Source organism: Heterodontus francisci, chromosome 33 (genome assembly GCF_036365525.1).
Source record: "Heterodontus francisci isolate sHetFra1 chromosome 33, sHetFra1.hap1, whole genome shotgun sequence".
Classification (NCBI taxonomy): domain Eukaryota; kingdom Metazoa; phylum Chordata; class Chondrichthyes; order Heterodontiformes; family Heterodontidae; genus Heterodontus; species Heterodontus francisci.
In genome coordinates, this window is record NC_090403.1 from 50,965,636 (window position 1) to 50,993,594 (window position 27,959).

At 43.8% G+C, this 27,959-nt stretch overlaps 1 protein-coding gene across 1 annotated transcript in view; it reads right to left on the bottom strand.

The window, feature by feature from the left end:
- Window positions 1-27,959, bottom strand: part of lasp1 (LIM and SH3 protein 1) — a 160,644-nt gene that overhangs the window by 36,298 nt on the left and 96,387 nt on the right. Inside the window, exon 4 of the mRNA XM_068013542.1 lies at window positions 447-554. Coding sequence (XP_067869643.1) covers window positions 447-554 — 108 coding nt within the window. The remainder of the gene's footprint in view (window positions 1-446; window positions 555-27,959) is intronic.

Genomic DNA, 27,959 nt, shown 5'->3' on the forward strand with positions numbered 1-27,959 from the left:
AGAGGAAGCCTGAGGGGTGACCTAATAGAGGTCTTGCAAATCATGGAAGGTTTTGATAGAGTAGATACTGAAAGTTCGACTTGTGGGGAAGAGCAAAACTAGGAGGCCAACAATATAAGAAATAGTCACCAAGAAATCCAGTATGGAATTCAGAAGAAACTTCTTTACCCAGAGATGGCGTGAATGTGGAACCCACAGCCACATGGAGCCGTTGAAGTGATTAGTATAGATGTATTTAAGGGGAGGCTAGATAAACTTGAGGGAGAAGGGAATAGTAGATTATGCTGATTGAGTTACATAAGGAAGGACGAGAGTGATGCATAAACATCGACATGGATTGGTTCGCCCAATTGGCCCATTTGTGCTGTATATTGGATGTAATTCTATGTCAAGGGCACTGAAAGACGACCTGCAGGTCTACATCAAGACTCCAGTAGGGTACTTACATTGCTGACCAGTTCCTGATTCTTCTTGATCCGCTCAAGTTCAGGAGTGCTGGCCACGGCACTAAATCCTTTTCCTTTGTTCTTTTCAAAATCTTCTTTGTATTGAACCTAAGAGGATGGAGCAGAAAGAAAGCGAGAGTTAGCCAATATCTTAACAAAAACTAGGCTGGCACCAAGCTAGTTATACAGAATTCACAGCACAGAAACAGGCCTTTCAGCCCAGCTGGTACGTGCCGGTGTGAATGCTCCACATGAGCCACCTGCCAACCCTACTTCATTTCAGCCCAGCAACATACCCTTCTATTCCTTTCTTCCTCGTATTTATCTGGGGCAAGGTCTTAGATGCGCGAGAGCGACTGCTGAGGTAAATTTTGCTGAGAGATGGTCTGACTAGAATACAAAGGTCACTTTGTTTTCTCTTTATAAAAATTAAAAACGATGAAATGTGAGGCACAAAAATGCTTAACATTAACCAATGTACAAAACAACAAAAACTTGCATTTATACAGCACCTTTAATGTGGTAAAAATGTCCCAAAGCACTTCCCAAGAACATTATCAAACAAAATTTAACACCGAGTCACATAAGGACATATTAGGGCAGCTTACCAAAGGTTTGGTCAAAGAGGTAGGTTTTAAGGAGTGTGTTACAGGAGGAAAGAGAGGGAGAAGTTTAGAGAGGGAGAAGTTTAGAGAGGGAATTGCAGAGCTTCAGGCCCAGCCATAATGGTGGAGCAATTATAACTGGATATGCTCAAGCAGGCAAAATTCTTTTTAATGACAAATATTTAAAATGCTTCACTAACTTTGCTCCTTCAACAGATGAGCTTTTCCCCCACTTCAGCCCTTCCTCAAAATACAAGTGATAAATAACATCCACATCTGGAGCCTGAGAGTAGCCTCTGATCGTCTTCGTCAATGCTGGCTTATTCTCAAGCTGGGTTTTTTTGAGCAATACCAATTTGCCTAGGTTGGCAAGCATTTGTACTCAGCAAGAAGGGCATTCAAGAGAGAAACAGGGACAGAATAGTGAAAAGAAAACACCTTCCAAAGCCTCAACGTTCTGAAAATGGGCCTTCGAGGTGCCCAGCACTAAGTTTTCAGAGTGCTCGACACAATTAGACACAGAAGATCCCACAGCTTTATTTCAGTACAAGAGCAGGGGTATAACAGCAGCGACCACACTTCAGAGAAAGTACTTCATAGAATGTTCCAAAGTGCTTTAGAAACAAAAGTCGTGAGGAGCCAATGTTTATCCCTCCGCCAACCTCAGTGAAACAAATTGCCTGTTAATGATCTCATAGCTGTTTGTGGGATCTTGCTGTGCACAATTTAGCTGATACTTTTATTATACATAGAACTCCACTGTGTTTCCCATCTCCCTATACGATATCCCATCTAAGGTTGTCGACCCTCCAGGATTATCCTGATGTCTCTGGGAATTGCAGATTAATTTCCAGGATGCTGCTGCGAGACACTATGGTGATAAACCATTGGGCTGTTAAAATTATGAGTTTTTCCCTTTTCTTTGAACAGTTTTATTTATTAGCTTTAAAGATATCGGAGATATGGCGGCTGGAGGGGGGGTGAATGGAGGAGGTTAGAGTCAATTCAAGAATTAGCCAATTGGCTAGTGAAGAGTTTGTTCACTTCCCAATTGGTTTTGGGAAGGCGGAGTGCTGTGAGAATAGATGTGTCGGCCCGACCAATGACGAGAGCGTGGGGCGGGGCAGTTGGAAGTGGGAGGGCACGTGATGGTGACTGCAACGAGGGCTGGCAACCTGAGCCAGGGCCCAGAATAAAAGTTTGGGCATTGGAAAAATTAATTCAATATCCAGACAGGTCAAAACTCAAGCAGATAGGATTTATTGCTCATCATGGATATTCAGTATCTCTCAAGGACAGCTCTTTTTTATTAAAGCCACTTTCTCCCCCACCCACGCATCACGAATAGATTTTGCCAGACAGTGCATTGCGGAGGCGTCAAGAACTCGTTCAACAAACACATGCCAAAATCCCGAGTAGAACAAGACCCTGAATGCTGGATTAAGCAGGAAGTATCTAGTGTTTAAATCAGCAAGCCCAGCTTCCTAACCAGATTCATTCATAAGAATAATTAACACCACATGCTAATGTTATTAAAAATGCTTGCATTTTTCATTAGAAATTAGTCTCTTGGCAAGGGAGGGGTGGGTTGCTGGGTAGAGAGCGCCCGATATTCAGTTCCGTTGGTTCAGATACTGTTTGTTTTGTACCATCATCAGAGAGGGATTTCTACTGCAGGGAGATTATTTCTAAAAATAAAAACAATTTTTTTTCTTTCATTCTGTCTTACAAAACTAAAGCATGAAGCTACACCCAAACAGTCTCTGGCACAGACTTGCAGCAGGAGGCACAGATGGCAGACTCGTTGCACATGTCAGGCAAAAAGAGAGAATAAATATTAATAGGGGACCTTACTCCAGCAAGCTATCTTGCACATCCCCCAATTTCATCGCTCCTCCATTGGCGGCCATGCCTTCAGTTGCCTGGGCTTGAAGCTCTGGGATTACCTCCCTACCTTTTTCTCCTCCTTCAAGACGCTCTGTAACAAAAAACTCTTTCTTTGGCCAACTTTTGGTCACCTGTCTTAATAACTTCTTACTTGGCTCACTGTCAAATTTGATAAGGCTCCTGTGAAGCCTCTTGGGACGTTTTTACAGTATTAAAGGTGTTTTATAACTGCAAGTTGCTGTTGATATCCACAATCAGTCCAGTTCATTTTGCTAATGAAACTTTCTCACTCATATCATAAACGTACCATTTATTTACAGTACAGTACTGCCTGTGGCAGAAGCATCACAATGCAAGTGAGATGTGCAAAAGCCTCCAGAGACACTAATTATCTGGAAGCAAATTACCAGCAGCAACGATGATGGCTGCCCATACCACTGCAGTTTGCAGTTGCATCTCCCATATTACTATAGAGCTCCCACCCATGCCCAGAATTATTTTTTTTTTGATATTCGTTCCCTTCATTCCATGTTACGGTCACACACTCGCCTCAGAATCAGAGGATGAAGTGTTCAAGTTCCAGTCCAGAGACTTTAGCACAAAATCTAGACCAACAGGGCAGCACTGAGGGAGTGCTGCACTGTCTGAGGTGCTATCTTTCAGATGAGACATAAAACCATGGCTCTGTCTGTCCTCTCGGTGGATGTAAAAGATCCCATGGCTCTAGTTTGAAGAGCAGGGGGATTCTCCCTGGTCTCCTGGCTAACATTTATCCCCCAACCACCATCACTTAAAATACATTATCCAGTCATTCTCACATTGCTGTTTGTGGGAGCTTGCTGTGCATAAATTGGCTGCCACATTTCCTACATTACAACAGTGACTACACTTCAAAAGGAATGAATTGGCTATAAGGTGCTTTGGGTTATGCTGGTATCTTGGAAGGTGCTATATAACTATAGATTTTTTTCCTTTTTTCATGCATTCTTCCCAGAAAATGGAGACTTTTCCCAATACATGATTGGGATATGCCACCAGTTGGTAGGGTTGCCAACTCTGGTTGGACATATTCCTGGAGGTGTCATCACATGACCTCCAGCCGCCACCTGCCCCATCCCCAGTGATCCCCAGCACACCCAACCCCAGTACCCTGCCTTCCTACACCAGAAAGCAAATAGACTCTTTACTACCCAATTGGATGATTCTTGACTATCAGTCAAACAATCTTCTTTCTCCCATGTCTGATATCTTTTATACCTAACAGACAAAAAAAAAAGTTTTAAAACAATTTTTTTTAACCCATGATTTTTCTCCTGGGTTGCTGACAATACTGCCATGGAGGCTCCAGGGCAGTCCTGGAGGGTTGGCGAGGGTATCAGTCGAGCAAGTTTAGCTGAAATGCTACACAGACCTCAACATGACAAGAAGATATCCTTGGGTCACAACAGGTGGGAGAAGAGGAGAAAAAAAAAATTGCCCTGTTTGAAGCAGATGACTAAACAAATCATGCATCATGCTCAATTAAATCATGAACTAGTTGGGCCTTGTGGCCCGTTTCTGTGCTGTATATTCTATGTAATTCTATATAACCTGAATTTTGGGATACAGCAGGGGCGAGAGGGACTAATTGGATAGTTCTTTCAAAGAGCCAGCACAGACATGATGGGCCGAATAGCCTCCTGCCCTGCGCGATTCTATGATTTTAAATGATCTGTTCAGGATGGTACTCATCTGCATTCCATCACACTCTCATGAGATCTCACCATTGGCACCAATTGTCAACACAGCTAAAATATTCATTTGATGGAAAGTGGAAAGAGGCTCAGGTGCATCAGCTGGGCCAAACGTCCTGTTTCTGTGCTGTAAGTTCTATGGAATATCATGTTTATATAGCAGCTGGTGAGAAATTTTTAGGTTGCTTTCAATTTTATGCACACCTTCATCAACACAGCCAAACGTAAACGAGAGGGGAATCATTCCTATATAAGGCAAGATTACCATTCTCTGAATTGTCTGAACAAGTTTTTCTGATTCAGCACCAGAAGCCCCAGGCGAGTGGGTTGAATCACTCAGTGTCTCAGCGAGAGTTCGGTGTCTACAAACCTCCAGGGCAATTAGCCAAGCCTTTCAAAACTCAATTATTTGAACAAACCCAGCAATGCCAAAGTAATGGAAATTCAGACATTATCCAAACAGACTTCACACCAGTGACACAACGTGAACGAAAATAATTATTTTTGGAAAATATCTGAAACGAAAGAGACTTTTTCATTGCAACAAGAGACTATTTCATTGCGGCAGATTTGAAAGCGAAACTATAGCCTTTTACAATAAGAAAATAAATCAAATTTCTGCAACAGTGCTCGAGAAATGAACATCATAGGACCCTTCCCCTGCCAAGTGGTTAATTTAGCAAAAGCTGGTCTCCAGCGAGCTTACATTTAATAACAATTAACTTGAGGTGGTGGCTGTGGTGGGGCGGGGCGGTGGACAAGGCGGTGGGGAACTAGAGTCATGAGACAGATTCTATCTATAATTTATACTATTCATTCCTCCTCCTCAATCGCTTACCTCCCCCTCAGCAGCTTATATTTGCAGAGTGCCTTTAATGTAATTAAGCGTCCCCAAGGCACTTCACCAGAATGCTACCAAACAAGATTTGACACCAGGCTGGGCAAGCAAATATTAGGGCAGGTGACCTAATGCTTGGTCAATGGGTTTTCAAAGAGTGTCTTAAAGGAGGTGAGGTAGAGAGACAAAGAGGTTTAGGGAGGGAATTCCAGAGCTTAAGGCTTCGGCAGCTGAAGGTCTGTGCTCTACGGGCTGTTCCCAGGGACGCACACCGAGATAAACATCAACTGCTGCTGGAGGACCATCAATTCAGTGAAAGACGCCCTTTGGTCTGCCCGAAACTTGCTGGTCTTCCAGTGCAAAGAGTTGTCCACGACGTAATGTTGCAGACTGGCACATTCCAAGGTCCAGGACTACATGCTGAGGGACGCACTAAAGCTTGGGGCAGCCGCAGCAAAGGCTCAATGGGGAAAGACCACTGTGTAAGGTCCCCCCACCAGGGTGAACTGAGGGGCTGGATCCATGGGAAACCCCTCGAACTGTATCGGGAAAACTTCGTGTGCTGTAAAATGTAAAAATGTATATGGCATGACAATTGAAATGGAAGGGTTGTGAGGCAACTCACGATTGTATTGAAGGAAACTGTTCTCCTTTGCACTGTTTGTATTTTTTGACTTGGTGCTGTTTGAAACTGTTTGGTAATGTATTTTTTTTTAAACAGATTTTTATGAATAAAGTATATTTTGGAAATAAAAAAAAAGCTGAAGGTACGGCCACCAATAGTCACACGATTAAAAGAATTGAAGAAGCATTGAGATCTCGGAGGGCTGTAGGAAGTTACAGAGATAGGGAGGGGTGAGACCATAGAGGGGGATCGCACCCCTCCCCCAATTATAGCTCTCCGCTCACTGGAGTTTGAGAGATTGTGTTCCTTAAAAGGTGAAGAATTTGAGAGCTGGAGATTTGGCCACCACTTTCCAACACGAGACTTGAAGCATGACAGATTTCCAGGGAAAGTTTAATGGTGGGCTGAATAGCCTGCTTCTATGCTGTCATAGAAAAATCATTTCCATTTTCTTTTGAGCACTTCAATTTTTTTTTACAAATCATAAATGAGATGGAAAATAGGCTGTTTGACTGACAGTCGGCAATCATCCAATCGAGTAACAAAGAGTTTGTTCACTTTATACTTGGCGTAGGAATGCAGTAAGGACGGACCCATTGGGAGACCAACAGTGGGAGAGTGTGGGCAGCATGGTTGGCAAGAGGTCATGTGATGAAACCTCCAGGAATACTAGTTGGCAACCCTCCATTCACACCTGTTCTTTAGTAGAGAAACACAGCAAAAGTCTCAACACAATGGTGCAACCCTCCTAACGTATCTCACTCCAAGGGAAACAGTTGCAGCTATTCTCCTTAATTAAGTCCCTTGTAGCAAAGTAGTCTTGCAAACAATCTCAATATCTGAACACACAAGAAAATGCATCACTAGAAGAGCAGTTTAATCGAAAGTAATGAAATATTTATCGTCACTCTGTCCTCACTGGAACTCAGTCCTTGGGCAACAAGCTATAAATAATAAAAACAAGAAATGCTAGAAATACTCAGCAGGTCTGGCAGCATCTGTGGCGAGAGAAGCAGAGTTAATGTTTCAGGTCAGTGACCATTCATCAGAGCTTGGCAGAGCCAGAACTGTAATAGGTTTTAAGCAAATAAAGTGGGGGTGGGGCAAGAGATAACAAAAGAGAAGGTGTTGATATGAGAAGGTCACAGAGAATAACTGACCAGAAGGCCATGGAGCAAAGGCAAATGGTATGTAAATGGTGTGCTGAAAGACAAAGCGTTAGTACAGAGACGGTGTTAATTGACAGAAAACTGAACAGTCTGGCCCCAAGCACAAACTAAAAATAAAAATGGGGGCCCCGTCATGTTCTGAAATTATTGAACTCAATGTTCAGTCCGGCAGGCTGTAGCGTGCCTAATCAGTAAATGAGAGGCTGCTCTTCGAGCTTGCGTTGATGTTCACTGGACACTGGAACACTGCAGCAATCCCATGGCAGAGATGTGAGCATGAGAGCGGTGGTGGTGGGCGGGGGGTTGAAATGGCCAGCAACCGGAAGCTCGGGGTCATGCTTGCGGACTGAGTGGAGGTGTTCCACAAAGCAGTCACCCAGTCTGCGTTTGGTCTCCCCAATGTAGAGGAGACCACACTGTGAGCAGCGAATACAGTATACTACATTGAAAGAAGTACAAGTAAATCGCTGCTTCACCTGAAAGAGAGTGTTTGGGGCCTGGGATATGAGGAGAGAGGAGGTAAATGGGCAGGTATTGCTATTAGTAATGTGCTTCTCTATCTAATGGACAACATATTGCAGCATCACACTTTTTTTTTAAAAAAGCAAAGGCACTGATTTAAACTGTACATAGCGACAACTGTATAAGAGCTAGTATCTAAAGAAACAACAAGACTTGCATTTATATAGAGCCTTTCACAACCTCAAGACATCCCAAACAGTTTTATAGCCAATGGAGCACTTTGAAGTGTAGTCACTTTTGTAATGTAGGAACCATCGCACATAAAACTGAAAACAGTGCCCCCTTAAAATGGGGTAAGGGGGTGGGGGGAAAGAGGGGGAGCAGAGAGTCCTGACCCTGAGCCCACACTAAACACACAATTACATTTTCCATTTCCATCTTCATTACAACGTATGAGTAATTTAATATGGGGTCAAATGAGGAGAGCTCCCAAAAGCAAAAAGCACTTCACGTGGCCATACCGCTCCCATGCCCAGTTTTCTAAGCTCAAAGATAAACTCTCATTTGCTCTCCGCAAGGAGGCACATGCTGCCCAAGCACAGACTAGAGGTACCAACTCCGATTGGACGTATTCCCGGAGGTTTCAGCACATGACCGCCCAGCTCCAGCTGACCCAATCCGCACTCCCAACATTAGCCACCCACTGCAATAAACTTTATTCAGATGTATTTGAGGAAACTTTCAAGTTGTAAAAAAAAAAAATTAGATTTAAAAGGCTTGCATTTATATAGCGCATTTTATGATCACCGGATGTCTCATAGCGCTTTGCAGCCAATCAAGTAATTGTGAAGGGTAGTCGTTGTTGTAATGCAGGAAACACGGCAGCTAATTTTGCACACAGCAAGATCCCACAAACAGCAACGTGATAATGAGTAGATAATCTGTTTTTGTGATGTTGAGGGATAAATATTGGCCAGGACACCGGGGAGAACACCCCTGCTCTTCTTCAAAAATAGCACTATGGAATCTTTTATATCCACCAGAGCAGGCAGATGGGGCCTCAACATCTCATCCAAAAGATGGCACCTCCAACGGTGCAGCACTCCCTCAGTACTGCACTCGTGTGTCAGCCTTAATTTTTGGGCTCAAGTCCTGGAGTGGGGCCTGAACGCAGAACCTTGCGACTCAGCGCGAGACAAGTTAGCCACTTCAGGCAAGAGGAGGCAATCACAGCTTCAATTCTCAGCCAAAGGAAACAGCAGCCAAATAACGAGGTAAAGAAAACATCCTGCTTATTCATGGTTTGTTTATGAGAGGCCTTTTACTGTCGACAACAACACATGCCCCATTTCCTGCTTTCTTTTATTCAAAATAATTCAAGTTCATCGTCCAATTTGCATAAACATTGAGGCAAACCACGTCAACTGGACGAGGTGCCAGAGGAACTGCATTTCTAACAGTCTCGAACTGTAAAGGGGCACAAAAGACGTCTAAGGTTTCTGAATAAAAGGTTAGGCTCCCCAATGCTCTGCGGGTAAAAAAAAAAGGACAGGATGAAAACACACTTCCAGCTGGGTGCAAATAGCAGCTTATTAACAATTCCATTGGGAGTCTGAGAACAGCTCAAAAGAACCTCATAAACCAAATTGCTCAGAAATGCAGTGACTACTACATTGCCAAAACTGGCAGCCATTTTGTGCATAGCATGATCCCACAATCAATGAGATGAATGACCAGTTCATAGAATCTTACAGCACAGCTGGAGGCCATTCGGCCCATCAAACTCATGCTGGCTCTTTAAAAGACCTATCCAATTAGTCCCACAGCCTTGTTCTTTCCCCATAACCCTGCAAAATTTCTCTCCTTCAATTTAATCTTTCTTTTTGGTGTTGACAGTCAAAGGAACAATGTTGGTCAGCAGACTGGGAACATTCTCTGCTCTTTCTCAGTGCCTGGAGATTTTTAAATCCACAAAAGGAAGCAGAACTAAAAGACAGCAACACAGGACTGTGTCAGTACTACACTAGAGTGAACAGCAGTCTGGTTTGCATGCTAAATACTGGAGCAGAGCATGAATCAGACAAACTTCTGACTCAGAAACAAAAGGAGTTACCAACTGGCAAGTTTTACAGAATGATTTGTTGAGCGGGGTACATCCAGTTAATATGTTCCTTAGACAGATTAAAAACTGCAGAATCCCTTCTGTTCAATTATATGTTTATTCTGATAATCTGCATTCACATGGGCACCCAAACAGCTATCCTGGGCGCACAATCTCACCGCAGACCTTCTTTTAGAGCATCACATGAAAAGAAAAAAGGCATATGTGAAAATAGTTCTGTGATGTGATTGAGCCAATCTTTTAAATCTGGATTCTCAATCCTGACGAGGAAAGAGCAAGGGAGTGGGATGAATTGGATAGCTCTTTCAAAGAAAATTGGCCTTTGAAGCCAAGCAAAACAGGTTCCTCACCAAGGTAGATGATGATCCTAGTTTTCATATCCTTCCTTGGCTCGCCCCGGCCCATCTCTATAGCTTCCTCCAGCCTTATAACCCTCCGAGATCTCTGTGCTCCTCCAATTCTGGCCTCTTGCACATCCCCGATTTTCATCATCCCCTCCGAGGATGGCTGTTGCTTCAGCTGTCTAAGCTGAATTCCCTCCCTAAACCTTTCTTCCTCTCTCTTTCCTCTTTTAAGAGACGGTCCTTAAAACCTACCTCTATGACCAAACATTTGGTCACCTATCCTAATATCTCGCATGTCTCAGTGTCAAGCAAAATTTGATAACATTCCTGCTAACCTACTATGCTAAAATGCTACATAAAAATGCAAGTTGTTCTGGTCACATGTTGAGCTCCCCCAGTGCTAGGAATTTGTCTCCTTGTGAGACCTTGCTGTTTAAAAAATTGGCTGTCACATTTGCCTAAATACCAGCAGTGGCTCGAATGTGGAACTCACTACCACAGGGAGTAGTTGAGGTGAGTAGCATAGTTGCATTTAAGGGGAAGCTAGAAAAACACACGGGGGAGAAAGAAAGAGAAGGATATGTAGAATGAACAAGATGAAAATGAAGGGAGGAGGCTCGTGTGGAGCATAAACACCAGCATAGACCGACTGGCCTGTTTCATGTTGTAAGTTCTATATAATTCTATACAACGGCTACATTTTAAAAAGTAATTAATTGGCTGCAAAATGGTTTGGGAGAACCTGCAGAACTGGCAGGCGCTATAGAAACATAAGCTTTCTATTGGTAGTGCTTAAACTCTGCCATTTTCCGATACTTGCTTTTATATGGGTCTATTAATTCCAATCCTGCTATTTGTCAAGATATCCACAAGTCCATTAATACAGCTGCTGGAACCCTTGCCTCTGAATTGACTGCAATTAAATAGATATTTTACCTAGCCTGGCAGAAGACTCGCAGACCGGGTAAAACTGGTTTGTCAAATCATACAAACGCTGAGAACGCAGCACTTGAAATCTAAATCAAAAGACCAATGTAACAGGCAGGTCATGTATGTGAAACTGGAGATCCTTTGCCTGCAATGAACAGATTGATTCAATGGGTGTCAACTGTACTTACATTTTTAAAATTATTTAAACTGCCACAGTAATTTTTCTGTATGGATAATGAGCTGACACTCACACTGTAACAAGTCTTAGCATTACTCAGAGACCCCTTCAAGCCTCAGCTGAGCAGACTGGTACTTGCACACAAAGGTCATTCATACTGTCCAAGAGACCCGCATGTAAACGTCAGTGTCTGCTACGGTCCATTAAATCATCAGTTTTTCGGCCATTTGCAAGTTAATTGGCTGGCCAGCAGGCCGATAATCAAAGCAGCCAATATTGTTCCTGCATTTAAATAAAGCCTGCTTCACACTACCTTCTGGCAATGCAGATGAGAAACCCTGTGCAGGAATAACCCTACAGGATGTACCCAATGTGAATTCAAGGCTGTGTCTCCAGTGTAAATGGTTCCAAATCAATTCAAGTGGGTCAACATTAAATTGATTCTTTAACAAATGTGACTCACTACCTGGGAACAGGAAGAGGCCATTCAATCCTTCCAGCCTTAACCAGCCATTCAGTTAGATTATGGCTGATCTGCATCTTAACTCCATCTACCCACCTCAGTTCAGTAACCCTCAATACCCTGACCAAAGTCCAATGTGGAGAGAGAAACAGAATTAATGTTTCAGCTGTGACCTTTCATCAAAACTCAGTTTTTTTTTCCAGCAACTCTCTCTCTCTCCACAGATGCTGCCTGACCTATTGTGCATTTCCAACACTTTCTGTTTTTATTGCAGATTTCCAGCATCTGCAGTATTTTGATTTTATATTTAAAAAACTGTCAGTCTCAAGTTTTGACATTTTCATTTGACCCTCAGACTCAACAATTTTTTTGAGGGGGGAAAAGAGTTCCATATTTCCACTACCCTTTGTGTAAACGAATGCTTCCTGGTAAAGGCCTGCTCAGGTCTGCAAATGAAACCCGACTTGAGCCCGACAGAACCACATCTGACCCGGCCCGAGTCCTTTCATTTTCTCCCACGCCCATTCCGACCACTGGAATATAATCAACTTTATTGAAGAGGTTGTGCTCTACCTTGGATGGAATCACTCACTGCAGACTAGTGCAGAGTGTTTCCCGCCTTGATGTCCTGGTTGTCACTGCGTCTGACCCGGGCTGACCCAACCCAAGCCCAAATGCCGGACCCAGAAGAGTGACCCAACCCGAACCCGACACATGTCGTCGGGCCCTGTCGGGTTTGAGTCGGGTAGCCACGCTCTACTTCCTGGCATCCCCTCGAATGGTTTAGCTGTAATTTTAGATACTGACCACATATTCACATCATCACTAAGACCACTTATTTCCACTTCCATGACATGGCCCAACTCCGCCCTTAGCCCAGCTCATCTGATGCTGAAACACTCATCCAGGCCTTTGTTACCTCTAGACTTGACTATCCCAATGCACTCCTGGCTGGTCTCCCACATTCTACCCTCTATAAAAGAGAGATTATTCCAAAACTCTTGTTCCCGTGTCCTTATTCGCACTATGTCCTGTTCACCCATCCCTCGTTTTCTCTCTGACCTACATTGGCTCCCAGTTAAGAAACATCTAGATTTTAAAATTCTCATCGTGGTTTTCAAATCCCTCCATGGCCTCACCCCACCCAATCTCTAACCTCCTCCAGCCCAACAACCCTCAGATATCTGCACTCCACCAATGCTGACCTCTTAATCATTCATGATTTTAATTGCTCCACCATCGGCAGCTGTGCCTTTAGCTGTCTAGCCCCAACCATCCCAAAACTCTCTACCTTGCTCTCCCCCTTAAAGATGCTCCTTAAAACCTACCCCTTTGACCAAGCTATTGGTCACCTGCCCTAATATGTCCTTACTTGGCTCAGTGTCATATTTTGTCTTGTAATGGATCTGTGAAGTTCCAGGGGACATTTTACTATGTTAAAGGTGCTATACAAATGCAAGTTTCTGTTGCATAATATGGGTTTGACCTTATCAAACTCTATGGACTTCAAAACCTCGCATTTGCAGCAGCTCACTGTCCACCTTACTGGCAATTGCAGGGTATAACCACAGATGTGTTCCAGAGAAAGCCAGCGTGGTGTCCATTTGCAGGGTCTACTTACAAATTTTACTGTAAAAAGCTGATTGGTAGCCATTGTCAACATACAGTTATTACTTTGCATAGTTCCAGACACTAGTCCAGATGATCCTCAAGATTAATTAGAACATGACCACTGCTCTCCTGGTTTTGGACAGCTGATGTCACGCGGGTGCATAATCAAACCTGTGGCTCTGCATAGCTTAGTGTTGCACCATTTCAGGAGATGTGCAATATGGGGAGACAAAACTAGGCAGATGGGGTAGATGCATGAATTTGAATGAGAAAATATTGTAAAGGCAGCTCAAAGTTAATTCGCAATCGTCTACACTGCATAAAGGTATTGTCGACTACTGTCCTCAACCACATGGGCCAAAAGGTCCTCAGTTCCATTACCACTTGGTGCCATTGTCCTGAACAAAAGGCAGGAGAGACTCAAGTTTTTTCAGTCTTGCACCCACTCCCCGCCCAACTTTCTTGACCGCTATCCAGTTAAATCGCCAATTTGATGCCCATTTTTATTTGTCAACAGACATGGAACTGGCGTGTGGCATCTCCTCTCTCGCAGAGAAGGGTTGCTTGGCGGATGTAGCAGAAGGCCACCAGCATCTACGAAACTGGACCTCAACACAATTCAGTAACCTTCACAGAGAAGATTTTTAAAACAAAAACCCAGCAAATTGTTCTGTGTTGTAAATGACTATGATCTGAATGCGCTGCCTGAAAGTGTGATGGAAGCAGATTCAATATCACCCAAACGAGAGTTAGCTAAATACTAGAAGGGAGAAACATTTACAGGGCTATGGGGAAAGAGCAGGGAAGTGGAACTAATTGGAAAGGCTTTACCAAACAGCCAGTACAGGCACAATGGGCTGAATGGCCTCTTACTACATGATATTATTCTATCATTCGATGAGAAATGGGGAGAAAATTGAAAGACGACTTAAGAATCCTCTCATTTTGTACCAGAGTTAAAGCAAGTTGTCTCTATTCAACCAATCAGAACTAAATCAAATTGGTATGAAGCAAACTATCGCAGCAATCTATCAGGATAGGACAGTGCAACCTTGACAAAGAATTAACGCCTGTCGACTATAAAGAAAGAACTTGCATTTACCAAGCTCCTTTCATGACCTCAGGACTTCCTAAAGTGCCAATGAAGTATTTTCAAAGTGTAGTCACTGCTGTACTGCAGGAACCTGCACTGCCAATGTTGTTCATCCTTCTACTGAGTTGAACTTTGGGAAGGACGGGAGATGCTGAAAGGCTTGCATACTAGCTCTTCTCATTAGAACAGAATCACACCCAACTCACACATTACAAATGGTCACCGATTCTAGGAGCACCTGTTAGACTGTACGAGTCAACACATTTGAATGGAAAAGGAAGAAACCCAGCGTGTGGTAGGGGAGGAAAAGATTGGCTGATGAGAAAGACCTGCCCACCAATTTTGACCAGCTTTCTTCACTCTCAACCAACCCCCACCACCGCCCCCGACCCCTCTTCCATTACCAAGGACACCAATTCAAAATCATTTCAATCTTCACTAGGAATCAATCACAAATATTTTCCCACTTTCTATGAACAGTGTCCTATGGCCAGAAAGATTAAAGCAAATACTCCTAATGCCTGGATACACAAAGTTAATCTGACTTGTACAAATTGATTTTTTTTTTTAATTGTCCATTAACTTGTTTCTAAAGCTCTTTGCTACCAAATCAATGAACAAGTCATTGCATTTCACACAAAGCCATCATGGCAACTACATCCTCTGATGAGAAATAAAAACTAAGCAGTTTAGCCAAGTGTAAATAAAACAATTTTAGATCAGTGCATACAATTCCTACATGCCATTTCCAATGTACGCATACCCTGGTCTATCAATCGCATCCAAATCCCAATCCAACCTTGACCATCCTGTGCATCTTTCCCATGCCCCAATAACAGGAAAATCAACAACTGCAACATTGTTCTAATCCACAGATAAAGACATCCCACTGAACTTGTCCTACAAGCTTGGTTTAACATTCAATTCCTTCACGCTTTTTAAATCTGGCTTTTTGATATAAATACCCACTTGGTGTTTAAATTGACGATGAGTGGGAGAGCAAAAACACATCGCACAGACTTGTAAAATCATTAGTAATCACTGAAGACGGAAGTGCAAACTGATTAAGAATCGACACAGGCTGTTCTCAAATTTGAATTTGTGCCCGGGGATTCATGCCCACATCATTCCACAGACTCCATCAGCAACTGAGAAAGACCAAAACATCCTCATTCTCACAGGACATACAGCTCATCAGATTGGATTACCACAGCACTGAGTGTAGGTCATTTGCCGTGACTAGTGAGTCATATTAAATAGAACTGGAAGTCTTTTGTTAAAGGCACTCAATTGAACGTTTACTCAATGAATGGATTAAGAACCATTTGCTCTGGGGAAACATTGGGCGAATAATATCCCACTCTATCCATCTCTGTTGCAGAAATAATGCTGTGGGAAGCAAGAAGGGGAATTAAATCTGAGCTCCTCAATGACTCAATTGCAGAGTGCAATACTGAGTATAGAACAGTCCTACAGATCAGGGAGAACCCAGACTCAAAACCCAATACATTGACATTCTCAGAGAGCAATGGTAGGGGTGGTACATGGAGTCTCAGGGCTACTGGCCACAAAAGGGAGAGAAATCAGCAAGGGAGTCCATTCCTGTTGTTATCCAGTGAGAGTACATGTGGTTGGACACTATACAAAGGCAGGATTAGAGCCGTGATGCTCTCCCTGGTTGAATAGCCTTGCAACACATGCACGCACATTATATTTATATAGAGCCTTTAACATAGTAAAACGTCCCAAGGTGCTTCATAGGAGTGTTAACAAACACCCAGCCACATAAGAGACATTAGGACAGGTGACTAAAAGCTTGGTCCAAGAGGTAGATTTTAATGAGTGTCCAATGCTGGTGTCAATGATCGACATGGACCTCCTCCCACCCTACTTCATCTAACACCATATCCTTCTATTACTGTCTCCCTCATCTACTTAAACCAACTTCCTCTTAACTACATCTCAATTACTTCCTGTGATAGCAGGTTCCAGATTCTTACTGCCCTCTGGATAGAAAAAGTTTCTCCAGAATTCCCTACAGCAAAAACAGCATTTTAGATTTATAGCCCCAGTTCTGGTCTCCAAGTTCTTTCTAAATGAAAAAGAGGTGGGAAAAATCATTATATACCATCTTAACAAGTCTCTCAAAAACGTGGCAAAGTACTTCACCTGCCATGAATTATTCTGAAGCATCTTTATATTGACAAACACCGCAGCCATTTTGCACACAGCAAGATCCCACAAACAGTGGTTGAGGTGAATGACCAATGAATCTGCTTTTGGTAGGGTTGGATGAGAACAAAGTTCTTGCTCTTCCGACAAAATAGAAGCCCAGTCACTTTCACCTGAACAAAGTAGTGCATTTACTCAAACATGATCCTCCTCTCAGTTCCCATTACAATAGCCCAGTAAATAAATTGTGCGACAAATATACTGAAGTGACTTGAAGTGAAAATATACAGAATGTCAAAATTTGCAAAAATCCTGCCTCTTCTCTTCCCTACATTGGGATGGATTGACGAGCTTGGCTGCTGTGGGTGTTGAAGAGTTAAATCCCAATAAAGACTTTCAACACAAAATTATAGCCAGGAGGTCAGATTGCAGTGGGAAAGAGGAAATAGGGATGGGTCATGGCCCTGCTTTGCAAACAGAATTTAAACACATTTCACTACTCAGTAAGTCACCAAGAATTAATGCCCTCTTTATATTGCAGAGTTGCTTCAAGAAGTGGTTCCGCAATACAGCCAGAGGCTCTGACTACTTCTATATAGTGGATTGTGCCATGTAGCACCACTCTCCTATTCACACCTGAGAACCAGTGGAACAGTGAGGGAGGTGCATGTTAATCGAGGTCATTCCAAATTAAAATTGGCCACTAGATGTGTCCAATGAAACTGCAGCATGATGTCATCAATTAACAACCCGACGATTTCTAAAATAAATTCGGCACGGAGGGATATACACAATGCCACCAAAGGGCATTCCCAGATTGCATTTATATTGCACCTTTAACAAAGTAAAATGTCCCCAGGTGCTTCACAGGACCATTATCCAACAGCATTTTGGCACTGAGTCACGTTGAGATATTAGAATAGGTGACCAAAAGTTGACTCAAAGAGGTAGTTTTTAAGGGGCATCAAAGGAGGAAGAAAGGTGAAGAGGTTCAAGGAGGGAATTCTAGAGCTCAGGGCCTCAGCAGCTGAAGACAAGCCCACCAATGGTGGGGCAAAAGAAATCATGGATGCACAAGAGGTCAGAATTGGAGAAGCACAGAGTTTTTGGAGGGTTGTAGGAGGTTGCAGAGATCGGGAGAAGGTGAGGCCATAGAGAGATTTGAACACACGGATGAGAAATTTAAATTTGTGGCGTTGCTGGGTCAGGAGACAACATAGGTCAATGAGTTCAGGGACGATGGATGAACGGGACTTGGTTTTCAGCAGGAAATGGGCAGCAGCAGTACAGTAATTTTACACGGGAAACAGTCAGCTGCCAGGGGTCAAGACCGCAGGGCGGGGGCGGGGGAAGGGCCATTCAAGTAGCTGGTCTAACAAAATTCAGCTTCTTCCATCTCCTGCAGAAAACCTAGACTTTGAGAACTGGTTTCCAAAAAATACAAAAAGTAACATGTTTCTCACCAATGCACCTCAGAAACATGGAAAAGTTTCTACCAGATTTGACTAATGCAATCCATCACACCGGTCTCAACATTTAGGCTATACCAATGCCCTAATCTATCCCTCCTACAACTCAGTCACGTTCTCTGTTAAATACCTGTCTAGTTTTCTTGAATTTGCCAACACTATCCACCTCCACCTGCTCCCAGGCAGTCTGCTCTGTATCTGCACCACCCAGTCTAACTGTGGGCTGTGGCTCCATGGGTAGCACTGTCACCTCTGAGTCAGAAGGATGTTGGTTCAAGTCCCATCCCAGAGAATCTCAGCTGACACTCCAGTGCAGTACCTGAGGGAGTGCTGCACTGTTGGAGGCCCTATCTGCCTCATCAGGTGGACATAATTGATCCCATGGCATTATTTAAAGAAGTTCTCCTGGTGTCTTGGCCAGTAATTATACTTCAAACAAAATCACAGATTATCTGGTCGATTTCATTGTGGGAGCTTGCTGTGTGTAAATTGGCTGTCTCATTTTCCTAATTACGACAGTGACGACACATCAAAAAATGCTGCATTGACTGTAAAGCGCTTTGGGACATCCTGAGGTCATGAAAGGCACAATATAAACGCAAGTTTTTCTTTTTGCTTTAGTGCAATCTAAAACTGCCTCCTCACAACCTCTTTACTGAACTCAAGTCTTAATTTCCCCAGTTTCAGTCGTCAATTGGCAACTAAAACAGCCATTAGATTCATAGAGTCCTGTAGACAACCCAGACAGAGGGGCTTGGATTGCTGCAGCAAGGGTATTGCATTTGGTGGGAGCAAAGAAAATGATTTCTATCAGCCACTCTCAGACACAGCAGTGTGGCTCGGTTGATATTACCTCAACATAATGGCTGCTGGTGCCGCCAAAGGCGTGAGGCCAAGTCAATGGGACACAAGAGCATGAGGCAAAATCCCACAGTACCATTGAGAATAATATGCTCCTCACAATTGACAGCATGAGCGAATACCTCTTGATTGTTAAATGTAGTAGCATCAAAAGGACATGTCAAGCCTCTCCATGGCCTTCCTCCAGCAGGCTCTGCAATCTTCTCCAACCCTTCTCCCCAACAGTTACTCTCCACTCTTCCAACGTTAAGATATCTGCACCCAATTGACCATTGATGATAAAGCAATCTTTACCCAGAGTACGGATAGAATATGGAGCTCACCACCACAGAGAGTAGTTGAGGTGAATAATCAGATGCATTTAAGGGGGAGCCCAAGGGAGAAAGGAATGAAAGATATGCTGATAGGGTGAGATGAAGAGGGGTGGGAGGAGGCCCGTGTGGAGCAGAAACACTGGCACCGACCAGTTGGGCTGAATGGCCTGTAATTGCGCTCTGGTAGCAAGTTTCACATTCGAGACGGAGGGGGGGGGGGGGGGCGGGGAGAGAGAGAGAGACGTGGGTAGGGGGGGAAAGAGAGAGAGAGAGAGAGAGAAGGCGGGGGGAGAGAGAGAGAGAGAAGGGGGGGGAGAGAGAGAGAGAGAAGGGGGGGAGAGAGAGAGAGAGAAGGGGGGGGGAGAGAGAGAGAGAGAAGGGGGGGGGGGGGAAAGAGAGAGAGAAGACGGATCTCAGGCAGTTCCTTAAACAAAAGGAACTGGTCTTCATAAAAAAAAATAAAGCCCTCTCAGGGCCCCTGGACCCAAGTTACTTATTTTTAAAACTGATATTTATTTAACTCATCAAATATTCAGCACAGAGACAAGTTGCACTTCCTCAGCTGAACACTGTAAAATAAAGACACGATGACAGCACAGGAGGACCCACAATGCTATGATGAATTTAACAGAAAGCTAGATAAATACAGGGCGGAGAGGGAATAGAAGGTTGTGCTGATGGGGGTGAGAGGAAGTTGGGATGAGAGGAAGTGCAAGACAAGCATAAAGACCGGCATGAACCAGTTGGCCCAAATGGCATCTTCGCCACCATGTATTCCAAGTAATTCTATGTATGAATTTCTCTGTCACCATGGCCCATACTGCAAATGGCCAGACCTTTGGGAAACAGCATCATCATAGACACACAAAAATATAGCTCTATTTAATGTTCTGTCAGGCTCGATATAGTGAGTGCCGAGAGCAGATCCCATTACGCTTTTGTCCCTGTTGCAAAAGAGTTCTGCTGAGAGTGCAAAAGGGAAGGAATTGTTCAAAAAGACTGGTAGGCAGAAAATGTGCTATTTTCCTTCACTCGACAGTGCCTGCATGTATGTAGCAACCGAACAAATCCCTCACAACTCAGAACTGTCCATTGGCGCTGACATTTCTTGTGCAATCATTGGCTATACAGGTAAATTTGGTAGCAATTTTGTACGAAAGCAACAATGAGAGAAGCAAACAGTTATTCGGTTTGTAGAGGCACTGGTTGAGGGGAGACAGGTTGCCAAGGCTCAGAGAGAAAGACTTTCATGTCCTCAGGCCATCCCAAAGCACTTTACAGCTAATGAAGTAGCAGCTAATTTGCACACAGCAAGCTCCCAGAAAAACAGCAAAGTGATAATGGCCAGATAATCTGGTTTTTTTGTTTGTGATCGTCACCAAATTGTGAAAAAATTGGAAGAAAAATATGTGTTCAATGGGGCAAGTGATCCCAAAGTAATCACAACCCTTACAAACCCAAAGAAAGCCTCATAAAGACAAAGACTCAATGTAAATGGCAACAGTGCAAAATGTGTCCAGTTTAACCGTGGCCTCCAGGAGATCTGAATCGTCAAAATGTCTTCATTTGTGTTCAATACAAATGGCAAAGAGCCAGAAATGACACAAGGGAGAAAAACATACACAGCGTGTTATGATGATCTGGAATGCACTACCTGAAAGGGTGGTGGAAACAGCTTCAGTAGTAGCTTTCAAAAGGGAATTGGGTAAAAACTTGAAAGGGGAAAACTTGCCACGCTATGGAGAAAGGCCAGGGGATAATTGCATAGCTTTCGAAAAGCCAGCACAGGCTCAATGGGCCGAATGGTCCCCTTCTGTGCTGTATCATTATATAATTCTCTGAATACAAACTGTGCACTAGGCAACTTAGAGGGATATATATACATATTAAATCTGATCGCCCTGGAGTTCCCTCATAGGGGGATCTCATAGAAACCTATAAAATTCTAACAGGACTTGACAGGGTAGATGCAGGAAGGATGTTTCCAAATGGTGGGGGAGTCCAAACCCAGGGGTCATGGTCTAAGGATACAGGGTAAACCATTCAGGACTGAAATGAGGAGGAATTTCTTCACCCAGAGAGTGGTGAACCTATGAAATTCGCCACCACAGAAAGCAGTTGAGGCCAAAACATTGTACGTTTTCACGAAGGAGTGAGCTAGATTTAGCTCTTGGGTTTAAAGGGATCAAAGGACATGGGGCGAAAGCAGGCACAGGTTACTGAGTTGGATGATCAGCCACGATCATAATGAATGGGCCGAAGGGCTCGAAGGGCCGAATGGCCTACTCCTGCTCCTATTTTCTACGTTTCTATGTTTCTCCCTGAACTTTTCCTTGCTAATTTCCTTTCAGCTTTAAAAAAAAACTCTCAAAATATATCGTTTCAATTCCACTTTTGATGAACTCTCCCAGTTCTGCTGATGCTTAGCCCAACTCTATCTTGTGTAAAGCAGCTGAGACAATTAAGACAAGCCATTGTGCTGGCAGGTAATTGCTGGGAAACCACAGCTACACTTTCAATGACAGGAAATTGGAAGGCAAAAAATTTTGAAAGATTCTACTTGGGGAGATGGGGAAGAACATGTATTCAACCATTAAAAAGAACATTTCAATCCCTTTAGTTCCATGGCCTGTTTCCCATCTACTGAGGAATTCCCAGAATGGAATTCTTCAGGAACAGGGAAATCTATTTCTGCATTCCTAATGGAATTCCTGATGCATTAAACGCTGAATTCCACCCAGCCCCAAATTCCTTGCCTTTTCAGACATTAACATGGTACATTACAAAGCAGTGAGTTCATATGTTAAACACACTGCCCCCTGCGCAGCCTCGAGTTTAAAATCCTCATCGTTATTTGCAAATCTCTTCATGGACTCCTCCCTCTTCATCTCTGTAACCCCCTCCAACCCAAGAACCCTCGGAGATTCCAATTTCAATTCCGGCCTCCTGAGCATCCCTGATTTCAGTGGCTCCATCATTGGAGGCTGTGCCTTTAGCTGCATAGGTCCTAAACTCTGGAAATCCCTCCCTAAATCTCTCCACCTCTCCCTCCCCCCTCACTCTTCCTTTCAGAAACTCCCAATCCCTCCCGCTTTGAACAAGATTTTGGACATCTGCCCTAATGTGGCTTGCTGTCAAATTTTGTTTGATAATGCTGCTTTGAAGCACCTTGGCACATGTTACTACATTAAAAAGAGGATATATGCAAGTTGTAGTACAACAGTTTTGAGCTTGTGAATTCTATTCCGCTTGGGCATGCTGTCATCCTTCCCCTCTTGCTCCCCTTACCCCTTCAAACCCCTACACCCTCTGGTGCCTGACCCAAATGCCCGTTCTTCATTCCAGCAGAGAATAGCAATCAGAATTGGCAACACTGGCTGTTTTATTTTCTCCCCCTGTCTGCCGAGGCCACATGCAGCCTCCACATCAATCACTGCAGTTGAAATCAGCTAACTTGGGACCCTTCCGGGTTCGTGTCTGATTCAGGTGCACCTAAGGCTGCTCATCTGTCCACTGAATCACATTTTTTTTTCCCCCGCCCACCCCTCAAATTCACAAAATTATACAAGCAGTTCATGTCCCTGGGTGGAAGCAGCTCCTATCTTTTATCCAGCATAGCATCGTACAAGGATGGGGGCGGGGGCGGGGGGAATGAGTTAGTTCAGAGCACACTGCTGTGCAGAACAAGTCCACTCAGTCAACCGCAAAGCAAGTCTTCTGATGTGTGTGAATCACACCCTCTCTCTATGCTCAGGTAGCCATCGGTTTTACAATATGACTATATTTGGTTCCTGCATCATGCAACGGAGTGGAATTATTTTGGTTACCATAGTTATCACCCCCGCAGGCTGATATTTTATAAATAGAGATCAGTGTCTGCTTATCTTACTGGCTCAGGTATTTTCCGTAGAGTGAAGAGATAATTCATCTGCTTTGTAGTCCATCAGGTGACGTGTTTCCATTACATCCACCTGCAGTTCTCCCTAGTCTCCCTCATATTCCCCCTTCACTCTCAACCCATCAATAACCATTTGCCCAGGTGCCACCATCTCACTGTCAAAACAACAGGTTTTACTGCCACATTCAGTCCTGGCATCCTCAGCACTCAGGGCAGGAGGAAGGTCACTGTGCAACTTCACGCGGCAAGGAGCCCGACGTCATTCACCAATCGTGCTCTTCAGGCACTGGCGGCTTACCAGCAACGTTAGCGCCAGGAAAACCCTGCTCCACAAAGCTCCCAAAGTTCCAATCATTAGCCATCCCTCAACCCATCACCAAAAACAGGTTAACTGTTCATTCATTTCATGGTCACTTGTGTGGGATCTTGCCATGCACTGGTTGAGCACAGTGCACGCCTACGTAATGGTGACTACACGTCCAACAGCAATCTGGTGACTGGGAAGCCCCATTTGAACACCTTAAGGAGGCGAAAGGTGCCGTGCAAAGGTAGAGTATGTGGAACTGGCCAACCAGCTGCTGGTCACTTGCCAAGTGGTGAAAAAAAAACTTGCTCAATAATTACAGAATCGCTCTCATTTGTATCAGATTGCAAGTGAGCTTCACATCAGCTATATCTTTTATAAGGAGACACTGGGCTGCTCTTATGGCATTAACAAAATGGCCCAGATTTAAAGCTGCACAACGAATAGAAAACTAAATCAAAAAACAAAGGAAAATAACAAATAATTTTATTGCCCACGTTCGCCAAACACTCCAGCTCCCTGTCGCTCTCCTGCTGTGCCAATATTTAAATGTACCATTTAATTTTTTTGAAACCTAAAATTAAAATGATGGGATGTTCCTAAGTTATTGACATTAGCCACACAGTCAGGCACATGGAAGTGTGCAGTCAGTGCTTCAAAAGAACAAGGCAAAATGATCTCCCTTGCATCTGTTTGGTTTCAATCCTGCATCCTGCAGGCCTACTGGGGGTCAACGGAGGATGAGGTTCTTCAGGACATGCATGGAAAGCCTCTCCTACGTGACACTATTTCACATCAGGGCTTGTGAGAGACAAATCAGAGATCAGCAGTGGAGCTGGTTCCATGCATCTGTGTATTTGCATCAAATTAGCCACAAAAATAGAGAACGCACTTGGTGAGACATTCCGATGGGAGGTTACGAGTCCACAGCAGTCGGCTGAACAGAGGTTGGATCACTTACGTACAACAGAGCACAAAACACCCATACTGGATGAGCAGAAATTTCCTCCAATTAAATATATATATGTGATAATGGAAACTTGGCCTAAAGAGGGGCAAAAATGGCAGCTGGATATAGAGTTTTCTGGCAGGATAGAAAGGGGGATAAAAAAAAGAGGGGTGTAGCATAATTGGTTAAAGAATCAATTACAGCTTTGAGGATGGACGATATGCTAAATGAATTATCAAATGAGGCCATATGGGTTGAGCTCAGAAATAAAAAAAGGGCAGCTACACTAATGGAGTGCACTATAGACACCCAAATAATGAGAGGGAAATAGAATACATAGGCAAATTTCTGAGTGAAAAAACTATAGGGCAATAATAATAGTTGGGGATTTCAACTACCCCATTATCAACTGAGGTACAAACTGTGAAGGGCACAGAGGGTAAAGGCCTGCTCAAGTGACAAAACAAAACCCAACCCGAACCCGACAGAACCACATGGGACCTGAGCCCAACCCAGCCAGACCCGACCACCTCAATGTCCCCTTTACTTACCTTCCAACTCCCAATCTGAAGGAAGCTGCAGCATGAGCGTGATGACGTCATAGCGACGCTCACTGCTTAGACTTAGTTTCCCTGCTTGACATCCCGGACTCGCAGCTCAGGTAAGTTTTTAACTTTTAACACTTACCTTGCTGTGCGTGTCCGACCCTGACCCAGCCCAACCAGAGCCCGAAGGCCGGACCCGGAAGAGCGGCCCGACCCGACCCGAACCTGACCTGTCGTTGAGTGCGGGTCAGGTAGCAGGCCTTTAACAGAGGGCACAAAATTCTTGAACTGCATTCAAGAGAACTTTTTTTAGCCAGCACATAACAAACCCAACAAGAGGGGGTGCAATTCTAGATTTAGTCTTAGGAAATGAAGCTGGGCAAGTGGATGAAGTAGCAGCGGGGGATCATTTTGGAGACCGTGACCATAATACAGTTAGATTTAGCATTATTATGGAAAAGTACAAAGATAAAACAAGAGTAAAAGTTCTAAACTAGAGGAAGGAAAATTTTACAAAGCTGACAGGTGATCTGGCGAAAGTGGACTGGATACAGCTATTTGAAGGAAAATCAGTGGCAAACCAGTAGGAGGCATTCAAAAGCAAGATTCTACGGGCACTGTGTCAACATGTCCCTGCAAAGATAAAAAGCACGGTGTTGCCAAATCTGGAGCCCCCTGGTTATCCAGAAGTATATAGGGCAAGATAAAGCAGAAAAAGAAAGCTTATAACAGTCACAAAAGCTTAATACTTTAGAAAGCCAAGAGGAGTATAGAAAGTGCAGGGTGAAGTAAAAAAGGAAATTAGGAAAGCAAAGTGAGGACATGAAAAATCAACGAAAACCCGAAGCTGTTTTATCAGTACATTAAGAGTAAGAGCATAACTAAGGAAAGGGTAGGGCCTATCAGAGAGGTACAAGGGAACTTATGAGCAGTGTTCTTAATGAGTACTTTGTCTCTGTTTTCACATAGGAGAGGGATGGTGCAGACATTGTAGTTAAAGACGAGGGGTGTGAAATATTAGATACGATAAGCATAATGAGAGAGGAAGTTCCAGAGGGTCTGACATCCTTGAAAGTGGATAAATCACCAGGGCCAAACGGATTGTACCCCAGGCTGTTAAAGGAAGCCAGGGAGGAAATAGTGGATGATCTGAGGATCATCTTCAAATCCCCAGTAGATACAGGCGAGGTACCAGAGGAATAGAGGTCCAGAAACATTGTACCATTGTTTAAAAAGGGTGCGAGGGATAGACCAAATAATTATAGGCCAGTCAGTCTGACCTCGGTGGTGGGAAAATTATTAGAATCAATTCGGAGAGAAAGGATAAACCGTCATTTATAAAGGCACGAATTAATCAGGGATAGTCAGCATGGATTTGTTAAGGAAAGGTCGTGTCTTACTAACTTAATTGAATTTTTTGAGGAAGTAACGAAGGATTGATGAGGGTACTGCAGTGGATGTTATCTACATGGATTTTAGTAAGGCATTTGACAAGCTCCCACATGGAAGACTGGTCAAAAAGTAAAAGCCCATAGGATACAGGGGAATGTGGTGAGTTGGATCCAAAATTGGCTCAGTGACAGGAAACAAAGGGTAATGGTCGATGGATGTTTTTGCGAATGGAAGGCAGTTTCCAGTGGCACTCCACAGGGCTCAGTGTTGTGTCCCTTGCTGTTTGCACTATAAATTAATGATTTGGACTTATTTGTGGGAGGTTTGATTGGGAAATTTACAGATGACACAAAAATTCGCCGTGTAGTTGATAGTGAAGATGATAACTGCAGAATGATATCAATGGTTTGACTGAGTGGGCGGAAAAGTGGCAAATGGAATTCAATCTGGAGAAGTTTGAGATATTGCATTTAGGAAGGGCAAACAAAGTGAAGGAATACACAATAAACAGGAGGATATTGAGAGGGGTAGAGGAAGTGAGACACCTTGGAGTGCATGTCCACAGGTCCCTGAAGGTGGCAGGTCAGGTAGATAAAGTGGTGAAGGCGGCATGTGGAATGCTTCCTTTATTGGCCGAGGTACAGAATGCAAAAGCAGGGATGTAATGTAATGCTGGAACTCTATAAAATGCTGGTTAGGCCACAGCTGGAGCACTGCGTACAGTTCTGGTCACCACATTACAGGAAGGACATAATTGCTGTGGAGAGAGTACAGAGGAGATTTACAAGAATGTTGCCAGGGCTTGAAAATTGCAGCTATGAGGAAAGATTGGATAGGCTAGGGTTGTTTTCCTTAGAACAGAGGAAGCTGAGGGGTGACTTAATTGAGGTGTACAAAATTATGAGTGGCCTAGATAGGGTAGACAGGAAGGACTTGTTTCCCCTAGCAGAGCACAGATTTAAGGTAATTGGTAGAAAGATTAGAGAGGACATGAGGAAAAACTTTTTCATCCAGAGGGTGGTGGGTGTCTGGAATTCACTGCCAGGATCAGTGGTGGAGGCAGAAACCCTCAACGCATTTGAAAGGCACCTGGACCTGCACCTGAAGTGTTGTAACCGGCAAGACTACGGACCAGGTGCTGGAAGGTGAGATTAGATTGGGCAACTAGTTTTTTCAGCCGGTGCAGACACGATGGGCTGAATTGCCTCTTTCTGCGCTGTAACCTTTCTATAGTTCTATATATTGCCAAGACTGAAGCCATTGTTTTCAGCCCCCTCTCCAAACTCCATTCCCTCTCCCTGCCAATAGTCTGAAATTAAGTCAGTCTGTTCACAACCATGGTGTCACATTTGAACCGGAGATGAGCTCCCAATCTCATTTTCACACCATCACCAAGACCGCCTATTTCCACCTCCGTAACATTGCCCGACTTCACTCTGGTCTCAGATTCAGCAGCAGATGACCTGTCATTTACGCCTTTGTGACCTCTAGAGTTGACTATTCCAACGCACTCCTAGCTGGTCTCCCACATTCTTCCCTCTGTAAACCT